This window comes from Bufo gargarizans, chromosome 8 (genome assembly GCF_014858855.1).
Source record: "Bufo gargarizans isolate SCDJY-AF-19 chromosome 8, ASM1485885v1, whole genome shotgun sequence".
In the NCBI taxonomy this organism is placed as follows: domain Eukaryota; kingdom Metazoa; phylum Chordata; class Amphibia; order Anura; family Bufonidae; genus Bufo; species Bufo gargarizans.
The window spans coordinates 130668642-130686735 of record NC_058087.1 but is presented as its reverse complement, the minus strand read 5'-3'; the positions used below and the strand labels follow the sequence as shown (position 1 = coordinate 130686735).

General features: G+C 44.3%; 1 protein-coding gene across 2 annotated transcripts in view; it reads right to left on the bottom strand.

The window, feature by feature from the left end:
- RHBDF1 (rhomboid 5 homolog 1) overlaps positions 1-18094 on the bottom strand; it is a 148421-nt gene that overhangs the window by 55994 nt on the left and 74333 nt on the right. Inside the window, exons 3-4 of one of the 2 annotated variants that reach the window (XM_044303376.1) lie at positions 3934-4064; positions 1900-2010 (exon numbers count right to left, since the gene is read on the bottom strand). In XM_044303376.1, the coding sequence (XP_044159311.1) occupies positions 1900-2010; positions 3934-4064 (242 nt within the window). The remainder of the gene's footprint in view (positions 1-1899; positions 2011-3933; positions 4065-18094) is intronic. The other variant, XM_044303378.1, reaches the window with a different exon arrangement.

Genomic DNA, 18094 nt, shown 5'->3' with positions numbered 1-18094 from the left:
CATTCAAACTTTGAGGAAACGCGAGATGTTCTGGATATATAAATTAAACTGCCTTAAACCATACGGCCTGAATGAGGCTTTTGAAATCAATTTATGAAACCCAGTACTTTCCCTCGCCTCCCTTCATATACACCAATATTTACAGCCCTCACAACCCCTTCCGTGTATGACCCGTGTATAACCCAATCGTGTCCCTTTCTTTCTCTCACATCACAAATGGACACTCACCTTTCATCAACCACCTCCCCCCCCCTACAGCATGTAATAAACCGGGCACAATGAAGTCACCCAACAAATCAGATATTTTATATATTACGCTTTTATCTACTTCCCTTGGATCCTGCTTCTGTTGCCACTCTATGAAACAAATAGATGTGTCTTATACATTTAGTACACATTTTTAATCCTTTATTTATTTATTTATTTATTATATTTTTTGTTCATATATTTAATATAGTTGGCTCCGAAGCATTAGGTTTCAGCTGTCTAAAATGGATATAATTTCATGTCCAAATTCCCTGACTTATCTTAAAATAGTCTAATTCAGTTTTTAGTGGTTTCTAATTATGTCAGTTATCCACTATTTACCATATATTTTTATCTTAAACTATGTCCCCCCAATAGGTCTCTCTGCATGAATTGATATCGCTAGGTCCCACTGTATTCAGCCGATGCAGCACGGACACACTGATCTGTAAACCAGTCCGGCCTGACACTCCCCCCCCCCCCCCCTCCGTCTTATAACGCAGCCGAAGCGTCCAGTTACCTAGAGACGGAGCGTGACGTCACTTTACACGTGACCGGCGGCTCCCCCCAGGTGACCGCCCCTTGTATCCAGCGGCCGTTCTTCTCCCCACAGACGTCCACAGTCTTCTACTGACGGCGATCACATGGCACAGTCATGTGACCGCCTCACATGACTTCTCAAGGTCCTAGATCGTCCGGCACTCTTTAATTAAATATGCATGTATTTTAACAATTAATAAAAATCGCAGCATTGTGAGATATCTCCCTTTGGGTAGGGATACTGTAGACACATATTGAAAATATGTTTAACAAGCAGCTGAGTTTTTTAACCCCTTTGTTCATCTAGCCTCAATAGCTTATTCAGTACCGCCCACTGACCCGCCCCTACCCCGCCCCTTGTGTTTTTGGCGTTTTTTTTTTACTATATTTAAATGTATGCATGTTTATCTGTATATATGCAAGACAATTGTACCTGAAGAAGGGGTTAAACCCCGAAACGCGTTGTACCACTTGCCTCAATTAAAGAAGAATCATTATTACTCCGACTGTTGGGTGATTTTGCGCCGTGGGATACCTTTTTCCTTTATTTTAATAAGCCCTATAGCTGGCAGTGGATTGCCAATGTAGAGGCGGCTTCTATATAACATTGGCGTATCCACCGCCGATTCTAAATGACAGCTTCCTTGCTGTTCTACATTTAGACCATTTTCTACGCCTAAACCAGAAAATGATGAATGAGATGGGACCTCCAGCCCCTCCCCTTCCTCACCCATGCCACGCCCACTTTTTAGTGGCAGCTATCTGGTCATGAATGACTTTCTGTATCTTTTTTTATTAATCTTCCAAATAATATTATTTTACAAACTGAAATTTTAAGAATGTCTATTAATAAGAGTGGAAATTCTGCCCTTGATCTAATAGAAGAAAAATACAACAAAGAAATAAATCTGTAACCAACATGTATAACAGTAATATTATTTTCCAATTCGACAAGCCTTTTCAAAATTATTGGCCTCCATCCTCATCTCTGTATGACAAAGAGCTTTACTATGAAACTTTTTCAGAACTAATATACATGCAAGAAAGTTAATTCACGTCAAACCACTTGTTTATTAGTCGTGTTCAGCACTCTACATGCACCTCAAAAACTACCTGCAAAAAAAGGTAGACAGTGTTTGACGTTTTCTATAATATATAGGTCTCCTTCGAGCCAGGTGGCCCTTAACTGGCATGGTACTGATTCTGTCAAATGTGACATGCTTCCTTCCAGGAAAAATACAAAAAGAAATAGTGGTGAACATACAGTACCTCCCTACTAACTTAGAATGAAGGTCCCAACAATTCTGTACTACTACAATTTAACAACAAAACATGTATAGAAAGCATACTTAGGCTACTTTCACACTTGCGTTCGGGGCTCCGCTTGTGAGTTCCGTTTGAAGGCTCTCACAAGCGGCCCTGAACGCTTCCGTCCAGCCCTAATGCATTCTGAGTGGATGCGGATCCGCTCAGAATGCATCAGTCTGGCAGCGTTTGTCCTCCGCTCCGCTCAGCAGGCGGACACCCGAACGCTGCTTGCAGCGTTCGGGTGTCCGCCTGGCCGTGCGGAGGCAAACGGATCCATCCAGACTTATAATGTAAGTCAATGGGGACGGATCCGTTTGAAGTTGACACAGTATGGCTCAATTTTCAAACGGATCCGTCCCCCATTGACTTTTTTTTTTTTTTGTTCATGGTAATGCAAACGGATCCGTTCTGAACGGATCTAAGCGTTTGCATTATAGGAGCGGATCCGTCTGTGCAGACACCAGACGGATCCGCTCCGAATGCAAGTGTGAAAGTAGCCTTACTAGTAAACTGTAACATTTACCAAGATGTATTCATTCATTATTCAAAACAGAGAAATAGGTAGGCTGCACCTAAGATGGATGTGGTAGGTTGTCCTGCTGGGCAGCAGTACTTAGCTCTGACCTTAGTTATTCATATTCTTACTTGGCCATATAACAGCTTCATTATGTGAAGAGTGAGCCCTAACGCACTCTTTACAGGACAGAATTAATATCAGCTCTTTCTAAAGAGTTACATTCCAGGAAGAGGGTCAGGTTTGACTATGCCACATCTAACAAAAACTGCTCCAGTACGGTACAAAAAACGCCCCATTTTTTATTTTTATTTTTCTTTGCGCCCCTTGTACACTTGAATTGAGATGGAACAAATAAAAATGAAAATACAGGGCTCTAACCCTCATCTTTAAAAATGTATTTACGTGAATAACTCCGGGTTACTTAAAGGATATGTCCACATTTTGCAACAATTTTTATTGTTCTACTGCATCTAAGATCTAAAGAACATAAAGCTGGTGGTCAGGGAGGTTAATTTTTCTTACCAGGTCAGAATGCCAGAACAAATAAAAAAAATGTTATACTCACTTTCCTGACAACCCCCCTCCCCCCTCTTGTTCCAATGCTTACTAGGTCCTTGTTGGTCTTTGGACACAGGAAATGCCAGCTCAACCAATCACTGGACATAGCAGTGAATCGCCTCAGCCAGTGATTGTGTGAGTGCACATTTCCTGCATGTTGAGAGTGACTTACAAGCAGATGACATTGGGGACCAGGTACGCATCGGAATTAGAGAAAAGGAGATTACTGAGGTGAGTTTCTTTTTTTTTTGTTATGCCTTTCTGAGTTCATGTAAAAAAAAAAAAGAAATAATCAGCTGGATAACTCCCTTTAAGAAAATAGTTGTGATTAAAGGGGTTGTCTCACACTTACCTTTACCACCTATCCACTGGTGGCACCACCACTGGAAACCTCTTCATCACCACATTGAGGCTGAGTTTGAATGGAGCAGTGGTCATATATTCTAGTGATCATGGTGGTCCCAGTGGGGTCCCCAGTGATCAGACATTGATCATCTATCAAGTACATTTTCTGACGGTATTTGTATAACTAAAACAAAATATTTTGGTCATTTATCAAACTGATGTAAAGTAGAACTGGCTTAGATGCCCATATCAACCAATCAGAGTCCACCTTTCATTTTGCAAAGGAGTTGTCAAAAATAAAGGTGGAATCTGATAGAAGAAAAATACAACAAATAAATAAATCTGTAAAGCCAGTTCTACTTTACACCGGTTTGATACATGACCCTATATGTTTATATATATTCACAATCCAATCTTACCTTTTTATGGTCTGGGTGATTGAGGTCTGTCGTTGTAAGATTGGCCGCTTCGAGTCATTGGGAGGTGAAGGGATTCTAGTATTCTCAACTGGCATACTGACACTTCTTAAATATGTCTGACGCTTGAAGGGCTGGAAGTAAAGATGTACTTATAGTGACAGAACCCCAATGTGGTCAGTTTTCACATATTTCATTCAGCACATGAATATAAACATAACAGCAATAATAAATGATGTAACAATACATGCATCTCCTAAATAATGTATTGCAGGTATTCAGATAATGAATTTATAACTACTGTAGATACAGAATCATATTATTTCCAAATGAATTGCTGCTCGGTAATAACATTTGCTCCCATCCAAACATCCTGCAAGACCTATAGCAGTGACTAATAAGAAACTGCGTGAGAAAACAGCTGTTCCTGAAGTTCCATGTGAGATTTGACAATTTTAGATGACTACAAATGAGTAGCAATAATATCTAACAGTACTGCTTTGATGAATACAGTCAGTGGATGTGGCCTTCGTTTCAGGGGACCCACCTTGAAATAGTCCTGAGGACACGATTTAATTTACCATATCTGTTATTGGAAAATGGGAAGAAAATTCTTTGTGTTAAAAAAACACACAATTCCGCCAAGGTTTTTGGGGTTTTTACATCACAGTGTTCACTGCGCACTAAAAATGACATGACTTCTGCGGCTCAATATGAATGCGGCAATAACTAACTTGTATAGTTTTTCTTTTTGTTTTACTACTTAAAAAAAAAAAAAATTACTAAAAATGTTCTTTGCATCGCCATTTTCTGACAGCCATAACTTTTTTATATTTCTGTCTACAGCGCTGTATGAGGGCTTGTTTTTAGCAGAACGAACTGTAGTTTTTATTGCTATTATTTTTGTGGTAAGCACGACTTTTTGATCACTTAGATTTTTTCTGTTACAATGTTTAAATCGCCCCTCGTTCCCAATCTTACATATAAAAATAGGGAAAGAGGGGCAATTTAAACTTTTATTGTTTTTTTTGATCCCTTGTCCCATTTACCCTAATAGAGATCTATTAGGGTGAATAGGATTCTGACACGCTCCCTGTTGAGCTGTGCCTTATGCACAGTACAGGAAGGAGCTTACCTTACCATGGCAGGCGTGGTAAGCTTCAGGGGCATCCAGGCTGCCAAGGTAAGCGGTTGGAGAACACAATTTCACAGTCGCATCCCTCTGCCTAAGGCCTCATGCACAAGACCGTGCTGTTTTTTGCAGTCCGCAAACCGCAATTTGCGGAACCGGCGCCGACAATATAAATGCCTATTCTTGTCCGCAAAGCACGGACAAGAATAGTACATGTTAGATTTTTTTAGCGGGGCCACGGAACAGAGCCACGGAGTGCTGTCCGCATCTTTTGCGGCCCCATTGAAATGAATGGCTCCACATCCGAGCCGCCAAAACGGCGGCTCGGATGCGGACCCAAAAAACGGTCGTGTACATGAGGCCTAAATCCACAGATGCTGTGGTCAGTGTTGATTGTGGCATCTGAGGGGATAAATGACGGGGGTTCGGCGGGATTGCCATTCCCTGTCATTGAGGCCAGGTGTCTGCTGTATAATACAGCTGGCACATGCCGTGCATGGAGCGGGCTCACTCCAGCATCCCACTCCATACAAGCCCTCAACCACTGTGACGTACCAGTACGTCATAGAGGTTGAAGTGGTTAAACATCCTTATACAGATGATAAGTATCATCAGGATATCCTCTTTTTGCTTGAAATGCCAAAGTCCCTCTACATGCTGCCCAGTTCATACAGAGGTGTTATGATCTCCATGTTCTCTAAAGGGCTGAAGTCCTATACAAGATACAAAGGGAAATATCATACTTCAAAGCCAGCCCTGCCATAATACATGTTTTATAATAAGTTATGTATTTATGATCAGGAAACTCAGCTGCTTCTGTTATTGCAAGCGCCAGGATTTTTGCCCTTATTAACCTGCAGATTTGAATACTGGTTTGAATCATTAATATTTCATATTCACATTTCATATGCCTAGATTGGCAACAATATGTTGGAAAACTTGCTGGTCATAGTATTGCCTAGTACAGGCATCCTCAAACTGCGGCCCTCCAGCTGTTGCAAAACTACAACTCCCAGCATGCCCGAACAGCCTACAGGTATCAGCCTACAACAGGGCATTGTGGGAGTTGTAGTTTTACAACAGCTGGAGGGCCGCAGTTTGAGGATGCCTGGCCTAGTATATAGGCAAGAATTATGTCTTTGAACTGTGTTTTCTTTTGGTGCCACTTCATGGTCTGTACAGAACACTTTCCTGCAGTTACCTGCTTTTCTATCATTCTAATCCTGCCTGTAATGATATCACCTCAGTGTATAGATAAGACAGGATTCACCACTCACAATAGGTGATCGTCAGAGCTAATCTATTCTTTTCTTGTACAATGACCTCTGCACAGGTCACAGAGCATGCCTAGAAAACTCGTCCATAGAGGTCAATGAGGTCCCCTCCCGTCCATTCTGTCTATGGCCCATGGGGCTGCCATAAAGCAAATTTTCTGAATGCTTTCTAAATGCCCCATAATCATGTTCAGTAAATATAATAAATAAATCTGCAATCAGAAAATAAAAACAGATTTGAAAACAAGCATCTGTGTTGCTATCTGGTTTTAACTAGTAGATACAATTTTTTGGTGACACATTTTCCTTTAAAAAGGTCTGTCTGAGACCCTTCAAAAACTTTAACTGTTATTCTTTATTTTATCCCTTTTTATTTCTATAACAGTTTTCCCTATAGGAGTATGTCGCTGTTATTTGATCATAAAAGTTAAACTTATTAGTCCTCGTCGCTCTCATGTACCCACAACCTCGAAGAGGAAAAGGAATGCCAGTGTGCGAGAAGTTGGCCTGCTTAACCTCTTAAGGACACATGACGTACCGGTACGTCATGATGTCCTGGTACTTAAGGACACATGACGTACCTAGGCTAAATGCACCGGGGGGTCCTGTGACCCCCCATGTCGGCGATTGCAGAAAACCGCAGGTCAATTCAGACCTGCAGTTTTAAGCGTTTCCGGGTTATTTGGGTCTCTGAAGACCCGATAACCCGGAACAGGATGGTGATGGTGGTGTGATTTCACCCCACCAATCACCATCCAGCGATCCTGAGTGGTGATGGTGTATATACGAGGGGCGAGATTCCCGGATTCAACCCCCAGAATGTCCCCCCACTCTGGGTGTTACCGGGAAACTTGTGTGGGACCTTATGTACCCACTGCTGGATAAGGGTTACCACCTGTACGTGGATAACTTTTATACCAGTATCCCCTTGTTCCAGTCCCTTGCCGCCAGATCCACGTTCGCTTGTGGGACCATGCGGAAAAATCAACGCGGCCTCCCTGCCCTCCCCCTCCAGGTACCTATCCCCAGGGGTGAGACCCGTGCCCTTACCACTGGAAACCTGTTGCTGGTCAGGTATAAGGACAAGAGGGATGTCCTTATGCTGTCCACAATTCATGGTAACAGCATTACCCCTGTCCCTGTGCGAGGTACCGTGGCAACGGTCCTCAAGCCCGATTGTATCGTCGCCTACAATCGGTATATGGGAAGAGTTGATCTCTCTGATCAAGTCCTCAAGCCATATAACGCCATGTGCAAAACCCGGGCATGGTACAAAAAAGTTGCGGTCTACTTGGTACAAGTTGCCATGTACAACTCTTTTGTACTATCCCGAAGCGCTGGCAGCACAGGGACATTCCTCCAGTTCTATGAGGCAGTCCTCAAGGTCCTGATCTTTTCGGACCGGGAAAGAGCAGGCCGGAGTACCTCGGGAACTGTAGGCGTCCGGATCGTCCCTGGCCAACACTTTCCAAGTGTGGTCCCCCATACTGGAAAGAAGGGGCGAACCCAAAAAAGGTGCAGAATGTATCACAGGAGCGGGATACGGAAGGACACCACAACTCAATGTGACACGTGCCCCGATCATCCGGGCCTCTGCTTCAGGGAGTATCACACTTCCATGGAGTACTAAATTTATATCCCAATTTAGCACTGACATCGGAAAAAAAAAATGGTTCTCAGACTTGAGACACCCAAAAAAACTAAAATAATTTATTAAAAGTAGACATATTAGGTATTGCAGCATCGGTAATAATCTCCTCTATAAAAATACCCCATGACCTAACCCCCCAGATTAACACGGTCAAGGAAATAAAAAGAAAAGGTGCAAAAAATGATTTTTTTTGTCACCTTACAAAACAAAAAGTTTAATAGCAAGCGATCAAAAAGTCATATAGCCCCCAAAATAGTGCCAATAAAACCGTCTGCTCATCCCGTAAAAAATGAGCCCCCACATAAGATAATTGGATAAAAAAAGAAAAAGACACAGACTTTAGAGATATCCCCAAAAAGTTTTTGTATCAAAAAGGATAATATAGTCTAAAACCTAAATAAATGTAAAAAAAATTAGACTTATTAGCAGGGCCGGCGTCATAACCCGGCATCCCCGGGCAAGTGCCGGGGCCCAATGCTCCTGGGGGGGCCCACTGAGCTGCTATGAGCACTTCCATCAATACAGATGGAGCTCTCACTGCTGTCACTTCACTTACACAGTACCCCTTTGGTGGGGCCCTCTGAGCTGCAGAGACTCAGAACACGCCCCCTCTACACAGGAAACATGCTGCCTGAGGAGAGAGACTGGAGGGCTGGAGCTGTGAGTGAGTCTGCACTGTGACTGTCTCTTGTCTGTGGGACAGAAGGGGGGGGGGTCTCTTCGATTGGCTGCTGCTTCATTCTATTTAGTTGTGTTACTGTTTCATTAAGCAGTTTGCCTCCATGATACCTGCCCCCCCCCCCCCATATCCTGTCCTATCTTATCCTCATGGGGCCCCTGCTGTCTCCTTTCCTCCCTCATGTATCCAGAGCTCCTGTTTCACCCCCTATCTCCTGTTGCTGCCCTGCACAGACCTCCTGCCCCTACTTCTTGTATGAATCCCCCTCAGAGCCCCTTCAACCTACTTGCTGTGTCCACCCCTCCTGTCCATCCAGGGCCCCTGTCTCACTCCTCTGCCTCTCATTATGGTGGCATCTGAACCACATTCACCATAAGGACCTTCTAACGTCACAGGGTCATGTGACTGTGCCCCCCACCCCGTACTGTGCCCACTTATACCCTGCATTCTGCCCTCTTACCACACCCTGTGCAGTGCCCGTAGTCATTCCCTGTACTGTGCCCTCTTATACCCTTTTATCCGGTCCGGTTTTATCATTGTATGGCGGTGTTATCACTATATGGCGGTGGTATCCAATAACTGCATGGCCATAACTGTATCCCCTTCCCTGCCCACGCCATCCTTTTTTAGACCTGGCATGAGCGGGAAAAGATACAGATTGTGGTGCTAAGGACCTTTGTGCCACAATCTGTGTCAGAAATACGCCTAAGGCTACTTTCACACCTGCGTTTAGGTGCGGATCCGTCTGGTATCTGCACAGACGGATCCGCACCTATAATGCAAACGCTTACATCCGTTCAGAACGGATACGTTTGCATGATGATGCAAACGGATCCGTTAAGACTTTACATTGAAAGTCAATGGGGGACGGATCCATTTGAAAATTGAGCCATATTGTGTCAACTTCAAACGGATCCGTCCCCATTGACTTACATTTAGAGATGAGCGAACTTCTGTTTTAAGTTCGGCGTCTAAAGTTCGGGGGCGGGTTAGCGGAGAATCCCGATCTGGAACCGGATATGGATTCCGACTTCCGTTGTGGTCCGTGGTAGCGGAATCAATAATGGCCGATTATTGATTCCGCTACCACGGACCACAACGGAAGTCGGAATCCATATCCGGTTCCAGATCGGGATTCTCCGCTAACCCGCCCCCGAACTTTAGACGCCGAACTTAAAACAGAAGTTCGCTCATCTCTACTTACATTGTAAGTCTGGACGGATCCGTTTGCCTCCGCACGGCCAGGCGGACACCCGAACGCTTCAAGCAGCGTTCGGGTGTCCGCCTGCTGAGTGGGGCTGAGGACAAACGCTGCCAGACTGATGCATTCTGAGCGGATCCGCGTTCACTCAGAATGCATTAGGGCTGGACGAATCCGTTCGGGGACGCTTGTGAGAGCCTTCAAACGGAACTCACAAGCGGAGCCCCGAACGCTAGTGTGAAAGTAGCCTAACATAGACGTATTTCTATATAATAAATGACCCCCTAATTGTATTATTATTCGGGGGTAAGGCTAATATCTTTATAGTATATAGATTCTAGTGTATTATACTGTGCCCTGTATTTCCCAGTAGAAAATGATCCTTGGGAAACACAGTCCTCACCCCTGACCACCAGGACCAGGCAGCGCTCTGTCAGTACATGGCGGCCTCCCTCTCCGCCACGCTGCTCCGCTGTGTACTGGGGCTTATTCTGACACTGGGGCTGGGTTCACATCCCATTTGTGCCATCCATTTAATGTATACCAAAAATGTATGCGTTACCAGATGCCTCAGACTGATGCCGTACAGTGGCGTCCGTTCACCATACAGTTCCATTGTAAAAAAACATATACGTTAACGTATGCATTTTTTACTTGACTCTGCAGGATACAAAAACGTGGAGTGCTGCACATTTGTATACATCAAACCGATAGGAAAAACGTGATGGGGGGGGAGAGGGGCGTACTAAAATTTGCTGTGGGGCCCTGTCAGTTCTAGCTACATCACTGCACATCTCCTTCTCTGCTCCAGGCCTGGCTCACTGCTGCAGTGGGCCGGAGGAGAGAAAGAGCGCAGGGAGCTGCGGTTAGTGAATGACAGGACCACCAGCTCCCCTGCTCTCCAGCAATGATAGGTATGTGAGGGGGCCACTGGGGGGTCATTCACCACACTGTGAGGGCCCCTTACACAGTATAATGACTTCCAGTGCCCCCCATTTAGTATAATGATCCCCATTGACCCTCCATTTAGCATAATGACCACCAGAGCCCCCATTAAATATAATAACCCCTCGTGCCCCCTCCATACAGTATAACCCCCAGTGTGGGGGCGATTGGGGGTCATTATTCTGAATGGAGGGTCACTGTGGGGTCATTATACTGTGAGGGCCCTTTACATAGTATAATGACCCCCAGTGTCCCCCATTTAGTATAATGACCCCCAGAGCCCCCTCCATACAGTATTCCCCCAGTGGGGGCTACTGGGGGGTCATTATTCTGAATGGGTGCGACTGGGGGTTATTATTCTGAATGCAGGGCCACAGGTGGTCATAATACAGGGGGGAGGGGAATTGGGGGTTCATTATACTGTGTGAAGGGCCACTAGTAGTCATTATACTGTGTGAAGGGCCACTAGTAGTCATTATACTGTATAGGGGCCACTGGGGGTCATTATACCGTGTAGGAGCCACAGGGGGACATGTCAATGTAAAAAAATGCCTCATGGGGGCCCACTGGGATTTATCGCCCAAGGGCCCACATGAACCTGGAGCCGGCCCTGCTTATTAGGTATCGCCACGTCCGTAAGAATCTCCTCTATAAAAATACCCCATGACCCAACCCCCCAGATTAACACGGTCAAAAAAAAAAAGGTGCAAAAAAAGATTTTTTTTGTCACCAAACATAACAAAAAGTTTAATAGCAAGTGATCAAAAAGCCCCAAAAATAGTGCCAATAAAACCGTCCGCTCGTCCCGCAAAAAATGAGCCCCCACATAAGAAAACCGGATAAAAAAAAAATGACACTTAGACTTTAGGCCTCTTTCACTCTTGCGTTGTCCGGATCCGGCGTGTACTCCACTTGCCGGAATGTTATTAAAGTCCTGGTTGCCATAGTAGTAGTGGGGAGCGGGGGAGCGGTATACTTACCATCCGTGCGGCTCCCGGGGGGCGCTCCAAAGTGACGTCAGAGCGCCCCATGCGCATGGATGACGTGCCATGCGATCATGTCATCCATGCGCCTGGGGCACCCTGACGTCACTCTGGAGCGCCCCGGGAGCCGCACGGATGGAAAGTATACTGCTCCCCCGCTCCCCTTTACCATGGCTGCCAGGACTTTAGCGTCCCGGCAGCCATGGTAACCATTGAGAAAAAGCTAAACGTCGGATCCGGCAATGCGCCGAAACGACGTTTAGCTTAAGGCCGGATCCGGATCAATGCCTTTCAATGGGCATTCATTCCGGATCCGGCCTTGCGGCAAGCGCAGCATGCTGCGGTATTTTCTCCGGCCAAAAAACGTTCCGTTCCGGAACTGAAGACATCCTGATGCATCCTGAACGGATTTCACTCCATTCAGAATGCATTAGGATAATCCTGATCAGGATTCTTCCGGCATAGAGCCCCGACGACGGAACTCTATGCCGGAAGACAATAACGCAGGTGTGAAAGAGCCCTTAGAGATACAAAAAAAATATTTTTGTATCAAAAAGGATGATATAGTCAAAAACCTAAATAATTGTAAAAAAAAGTTGACTTATTAGGTATCGCCGCGTCCGTAAGAATCTCCTCTAAAAAAATATCCCATGACCTAACCCCCCAGATTAACACGGTTAAAAAAAATAAAAAAAAAACGGTGCCAAAAACGCAATTTTTGGCACTTTTCCATTTCAATCCGTTTTTTCCGGTAACAAAACAAGGGTTAACAAGCAAACAAAAGTTTATATTTATTAACCTGATACTGCAGTTTACAGAAATGCCACATTTGTGGTCGTAAACTGCTGTATCAGTAAAAGGGAGGCCGTAAAAGGAAAGGACCGACATGGTTTCTGGAAGGCCGATTTTGATGGCCTTTTTTATTGACACCATGTCCCTTTTGAAGCCCCCTGATGCCCCCCTAGAGTAAAAACTCCCTAAAAGTGACCCCATCTAAGAAACTACACCCCTCAAGGTATTCAAAACTGAGTATACAAACTTTATTAACCCTTTAGGTGTTCCTCAACAGTTAATGGCAAATGGAGATGACATTTCAGAATTTCAATTTTTGGTAACCTTGCCTCACAAAAATGTAATATAGAGCAACCAAAAATTATATGTACCCTAAAAATAGTCCCCCAAAAAATGCCACCTTATCCCGTAGTTTCCAAAATGGGGTCACTTTTAGGGAGTTTCTACTCCAGGGGTGCATCAGGGGGGTTGAAACAGGACACGGTGTAAATAAACGGGTCCATAAAAATCAGCCCTCCAAAAACCAAACGGCGCACCTTTCCCTCTACGCCCCGCTGTGTGGCCGTACAGTAGTTTATGGCCACATATTGGGTGTTTCATCAAACAGCAGAGTCAGGGCAATAAAGATACAGTCTTGTTTGGCTGTTAACCCATGCTTTGTTAGTGGAAAAAATGGGTTAAAATGGAAAATAAGGCAAAAAAATGAAATTTTCGAATTTCATCCCCATTTGCCAATAACTCTTGTGCAACACCTAAAGGGTAAACGACGTATGTAAAAATCAGTTTTGAATACCTTGAGGGGTGTACTTTCTTAGATGGGGTCACTTTTAGGGAGTTTCTACTCCAGGGGTGCATCAGGGGGGTTGAAACAGGACACGGTGTAAATAAACCGGTCTATAAAAATCAGCCCTCCAGAAACCAAACTGCGCACCTTTCCCTCTACGCCCCGCTGTGTGGCCGTACAGTAGTTTATGGCCACATATTGGGTGTTTCTGTAAACGGCAGAGTCAGGGCAATAAAGATACAGTCTTGTTTGGCTGTTAACCCTTGCTTTGTTAGTGGAAAAAATGGGTTAAAATGGAAAATAAGGCAAAAAAATGAAATTTTCAAATTTCATCCCCATTTGCCAATAGCTCTTGTGCAACACCTAAAGGGTTAACAACATATGTAAAATCAGTTTTGAATACCTTGAGGGGGTGTAGTTTCTTAGATGGGGTCATTTTTGGGTGGTTTCTATCATGTAAGCCTCGCAAAGTGACTTCAGACCTGAACTGGTCCCTAAAAATTGGGTTTTTGTAAATTTCTGAAAAATTTTCTGAAAAAAAAGATTTGCTTCTAAACTTCTAAGCCTTGTAACATCCCCAAAAAACAAAATATCATTCCCAAAATAATTCAAACATGAAGTAGACATATGGGGAATGTAAAGTCATCACAATTTTTGGGGGTATTACTATGTATTACAGAAGCAGACTAACTGAAACTTTGAAATTTGCAAATTTTTCAAATTTTTGGGCAAATTAGGTATTATTTTGTGCAAAAAATAAAAAAAAATTAACTTCATTTTACCAGTGTCATGGAGTACAATATGTGACGAAAAAACAATCTCAGAACTCCCTGGATAAGTCAAAGCGTTTTAAAGTTATCAGCACTCAAAGTGACAGTGGTCAGATTTGCAAAAAATGACCTGGTCCATAAGGTGAAATAAGGCTAAAGGGCTTCTGTCACCCCCCAAAAGTCATTTTTCATTTTTGGGCTAATTAAAATCCTTATAGTGCGACCATTCGATATATAGTGCTCTTACATTTTTCTGTTGTTTAGTTTCTTCAAAAATGGCACTTTTATAATATGTTAATTACCTGGCTACAAGCAAGTAGGGCGGTTACTTGCTGGTAGCCGCCGCATCCTCCTTTCAAAAAGAGCCCCCTCCTCCTATTGAATGACAGGGCCAGCGAGCGCTCTCCTCCTAAGGCTGGCCCTCTCTGCGTTCCAAATATCGCGCCTGCGCCGTACCAGTCTTCTGTCGGTGCAGGCGCACTGAGAGGAGGACCTCGCTTGGCCACTCCTTCCTCAGTGCGCCTGCGCCAATGACGTCACATCTACACCTGGCGCAGGCGCGAGATTTGGAACGCAGACAGGGCCAGCCGAAGGAGCAGAGCGCTCGCTGGCCCTGTCAATCAACAGGGGCGTTTTTTTTAAAGGAGGATGCGGTGGCTACCAGCAAGTAACCGCCCTACCTGCTGGTAGCCAGGTAATTAACATATTATAAAAGTGCCGTTTTTTAAGAAACGAAACCACAGAAAAATGTAAGAGCACTATATATTGAATAATCGCACTATAAGGATTTTAATTAGCCCAAAAATGAAAAATGACTTTTGAGGGGTGACAGAAGCCCTTTAATGCTAGATAGCACAGTGAGTGCCGGCATGCAACTGTACATCTTTTTGGCTATAATAACAAAAGTGTGGACTGGTTTTGGGGTGTGCCATGCTCATCTCTTGGCTTACACAAAAGGTTTATGAGAGTGGAAAGCTGACTTACCCTTTCTAGTCGCATCCAAGTCACATGTGAAGTGAGTGGGATATGTGACCGTACATGAAATGAGACAAGCACAGTTTATCCTGAGTAGGGATGAGCGAACTTGTGTTTTCAAGTTTAGCGTACAAGGTTCGGGTTATCTAAGAATTCCGTTATAGATATTCCTATCACAGACCATACTTTATGGTCCGTGATAACGGAATCCATAACGGAATTCTTAGATAACCCGAACCTTTTACGCCAAACTTGAAAACACAAGTTCGCTCATCCCTAATCCTGAATACTATCCCACATTTACAGCAAAGAAAGAACCATCTATTATGTTGTAATGTTTTCAGTGGTCACCGAGGCTGAAGAATGAGTCTTCCTCCAATTGTGGTGACCACTATGAAGGCAGCATAAACCAGCGCACGTGACTGCTATGTGCTGTTTATCAGCTTTGCTGCACACTATTTGTTACATATCAAAGAACGATTCTGTACTGATATTATACTCTGCAACAAAAGTCCATTTATAGTTGTTTTTTCCTAAATTACTTTTCATTCATCAAGCTATAATGTATTTGGTGCCGGCTGTGCATGGAAAACATTCTACATACACCTACATGGAAATCTGTTGACTTGGGTATTTCTTTTCCAATATTAGAATTTGTTTTTAAGCACTTATTTCCTCTCTTTGTTCATGGTGCTGAGTGTTATACATGACTGTAGAAACAGGGTTGGGGTGTTATATTACGTTTTACATCTAAATGATATTACTCTGAAACTTCTCAAAGCAGTTCTTTTCAATTACCAGATGTTAAATGATGAGCAGCACATTATGGAGTCGGGGAGCCCACAGCATAGTTATCCTACGCCCCCATTACGCTTCTGCCACCCTGGACAGAAGGGCTTGGTGTGTTTTTTTTCTGCCCCTTTTCAATGACCTTTGGGACAACTCCCCTCCATCTTGCTTAGAGATAAATTAGCCCCGACTATTTGTCAGTCCACAAAATTTTCTTCATGTTCCTGAAACAAAGAGACTTGTGGAAATCCTGGACAGAACAGGGTTGTCCCATGAAAAGTATTCATCAGTTTTCAAATCAGCACCTGGATCTGAATACTTATCTAGTTGCATGTCATTTAGGCTACTTTCACACTAGCGTTCGGGTTTCCGTTCGTGAGCTCCGTTTGAAGGAGCTCACGAGCGGACCCGAACGCAGCCGTCCAGCCCTGATGCAGTCTGAATGGAGGCGGATCCGCTCAGACTGCATCAGTCTGGCGGCGTTCAGCCTCCGCTCCGCTCGCCTCCGCACGGACAGGCGGACAGCTGAACGCTGCTTGCAGCGTTCGGGTGTCCGCCTGGCCGTTCGGAGGCGTGCGGATCCGTGCGGATCCGTCCAGACTTTCAATGTAAGTCAATGGGGACGGATCCGTTTGAAGATGCCACAATGTGGCTCAATCTTCAAGCGGATCCGTCCCCCATTGACTTTACATTGAAAGTCTGGACGGATCCGTCCCAGGCTATTTTCACACTTAGCTTTTTTTAGCTAATATAATGCAGACGGATCCGTTCTGAACGGAGCCTCCGTCTGCATTATTATGGGCGGATCCGTTCAGAACGGATCCGCCCGAACGCTAGTGTGAAAGTAGCCTTAAAATGTAGTATTTAATACTGAGTTATTGAATAAAATGTATCTGTATAGCGCCACCTGCTGTTTGTTCTTTTTCTTATTTCTCTCTCTCCACCTTGCTGAGGTGGACCCACTTGCTCAGTTCCATCCTTCAACTGCCTCCTGAGCTGTGATAGGAGGAAAGCTACAGCAGCAAGGGCACGCCCCCTGAGAAAGGACACGACCCCGAGCTGCCAGCTTGGTATAACTATAGCAGAGCAACCTGAGCAATGAATGGGGAGATCTCTGGATCTATGTGAGGTAGCGGGGCTATTAGAGCTGAGGCCGAGCTGCCAACTGCACCTGTACTCTGCAACTGGGAACAGATTAGTGGTCAGCACAGTGTGGTTACCATGGGTCAGATGCACAAATATAACAGCACCCTTACCTAGGAAGATAATCGCCCAAACAACCATTTGTACAAGCAATCATTTACCATCATTGCCCAGTGTGACCATGCACAGTGATCAAGCAACAATATGCTCGTTTGTCGCTGATTGCGTATTTGCTGCAGACATTTGTCATCAGCATATCCCTTCATGATAACAGGTCTCTCTCTATCTGCCTGTCTCTTGCAATATTAACTGTATAGGAAGACAGAAAGAATGGCCACATGAAAGATCATATTTAAAAAGCGCCGACAGACCTGCTATATTATTGATCAGCGCTCAATAGAAGCAATTTATCTAACCGTGTAAAAGTGCCCTTAGGACAGGCTCAAAATTCACTTTTTGTGCCATACTTGCCAAAAGTGAATTAAAAGGATGTCTCACTTCAGCAAATGGGATTTATCATGTAGAGAAAGTTAATATAAGCCAATTATTTGGTTGTCCATATTGGCCGTGGTTGTACAAAATAGGAAAAAACACTGGTCTCCCTGGTGGCTAGGAGCAAGGGAGCACGCATAGTCCAGCACTTTATTCTATAGTGTGAAAGCACGGCCACCACAACTGGATTGCCGGGTGGTCGTAACCATGGAAATAAGCAGTGTATAATGTGATGGAAAAACGAATCTGGCATTTGCTGAAGTGAAACATCCCCTTTAAATTGGCTCTGTCACCAGATCACCCCTATTAGACCTGACACATAGCCTGGTAGGGGTGATACTACAGTTTAAAATGATTCCTTACTGTCTGCTCCATGGTTGTTGATAAAATCATACTTTTATTCCTCCGCAGGCAGGCAATATCGAGCACCAGGAGGCAGGCCTCAGTACAAGCACCATTATGCGACAACTACCGGCAGCACCCCCTTCCCCTTGATTGACAGCGCTAGACTACGACATCAACTTGGTCTAGTACTGTTAATCAAGGGGATGTGT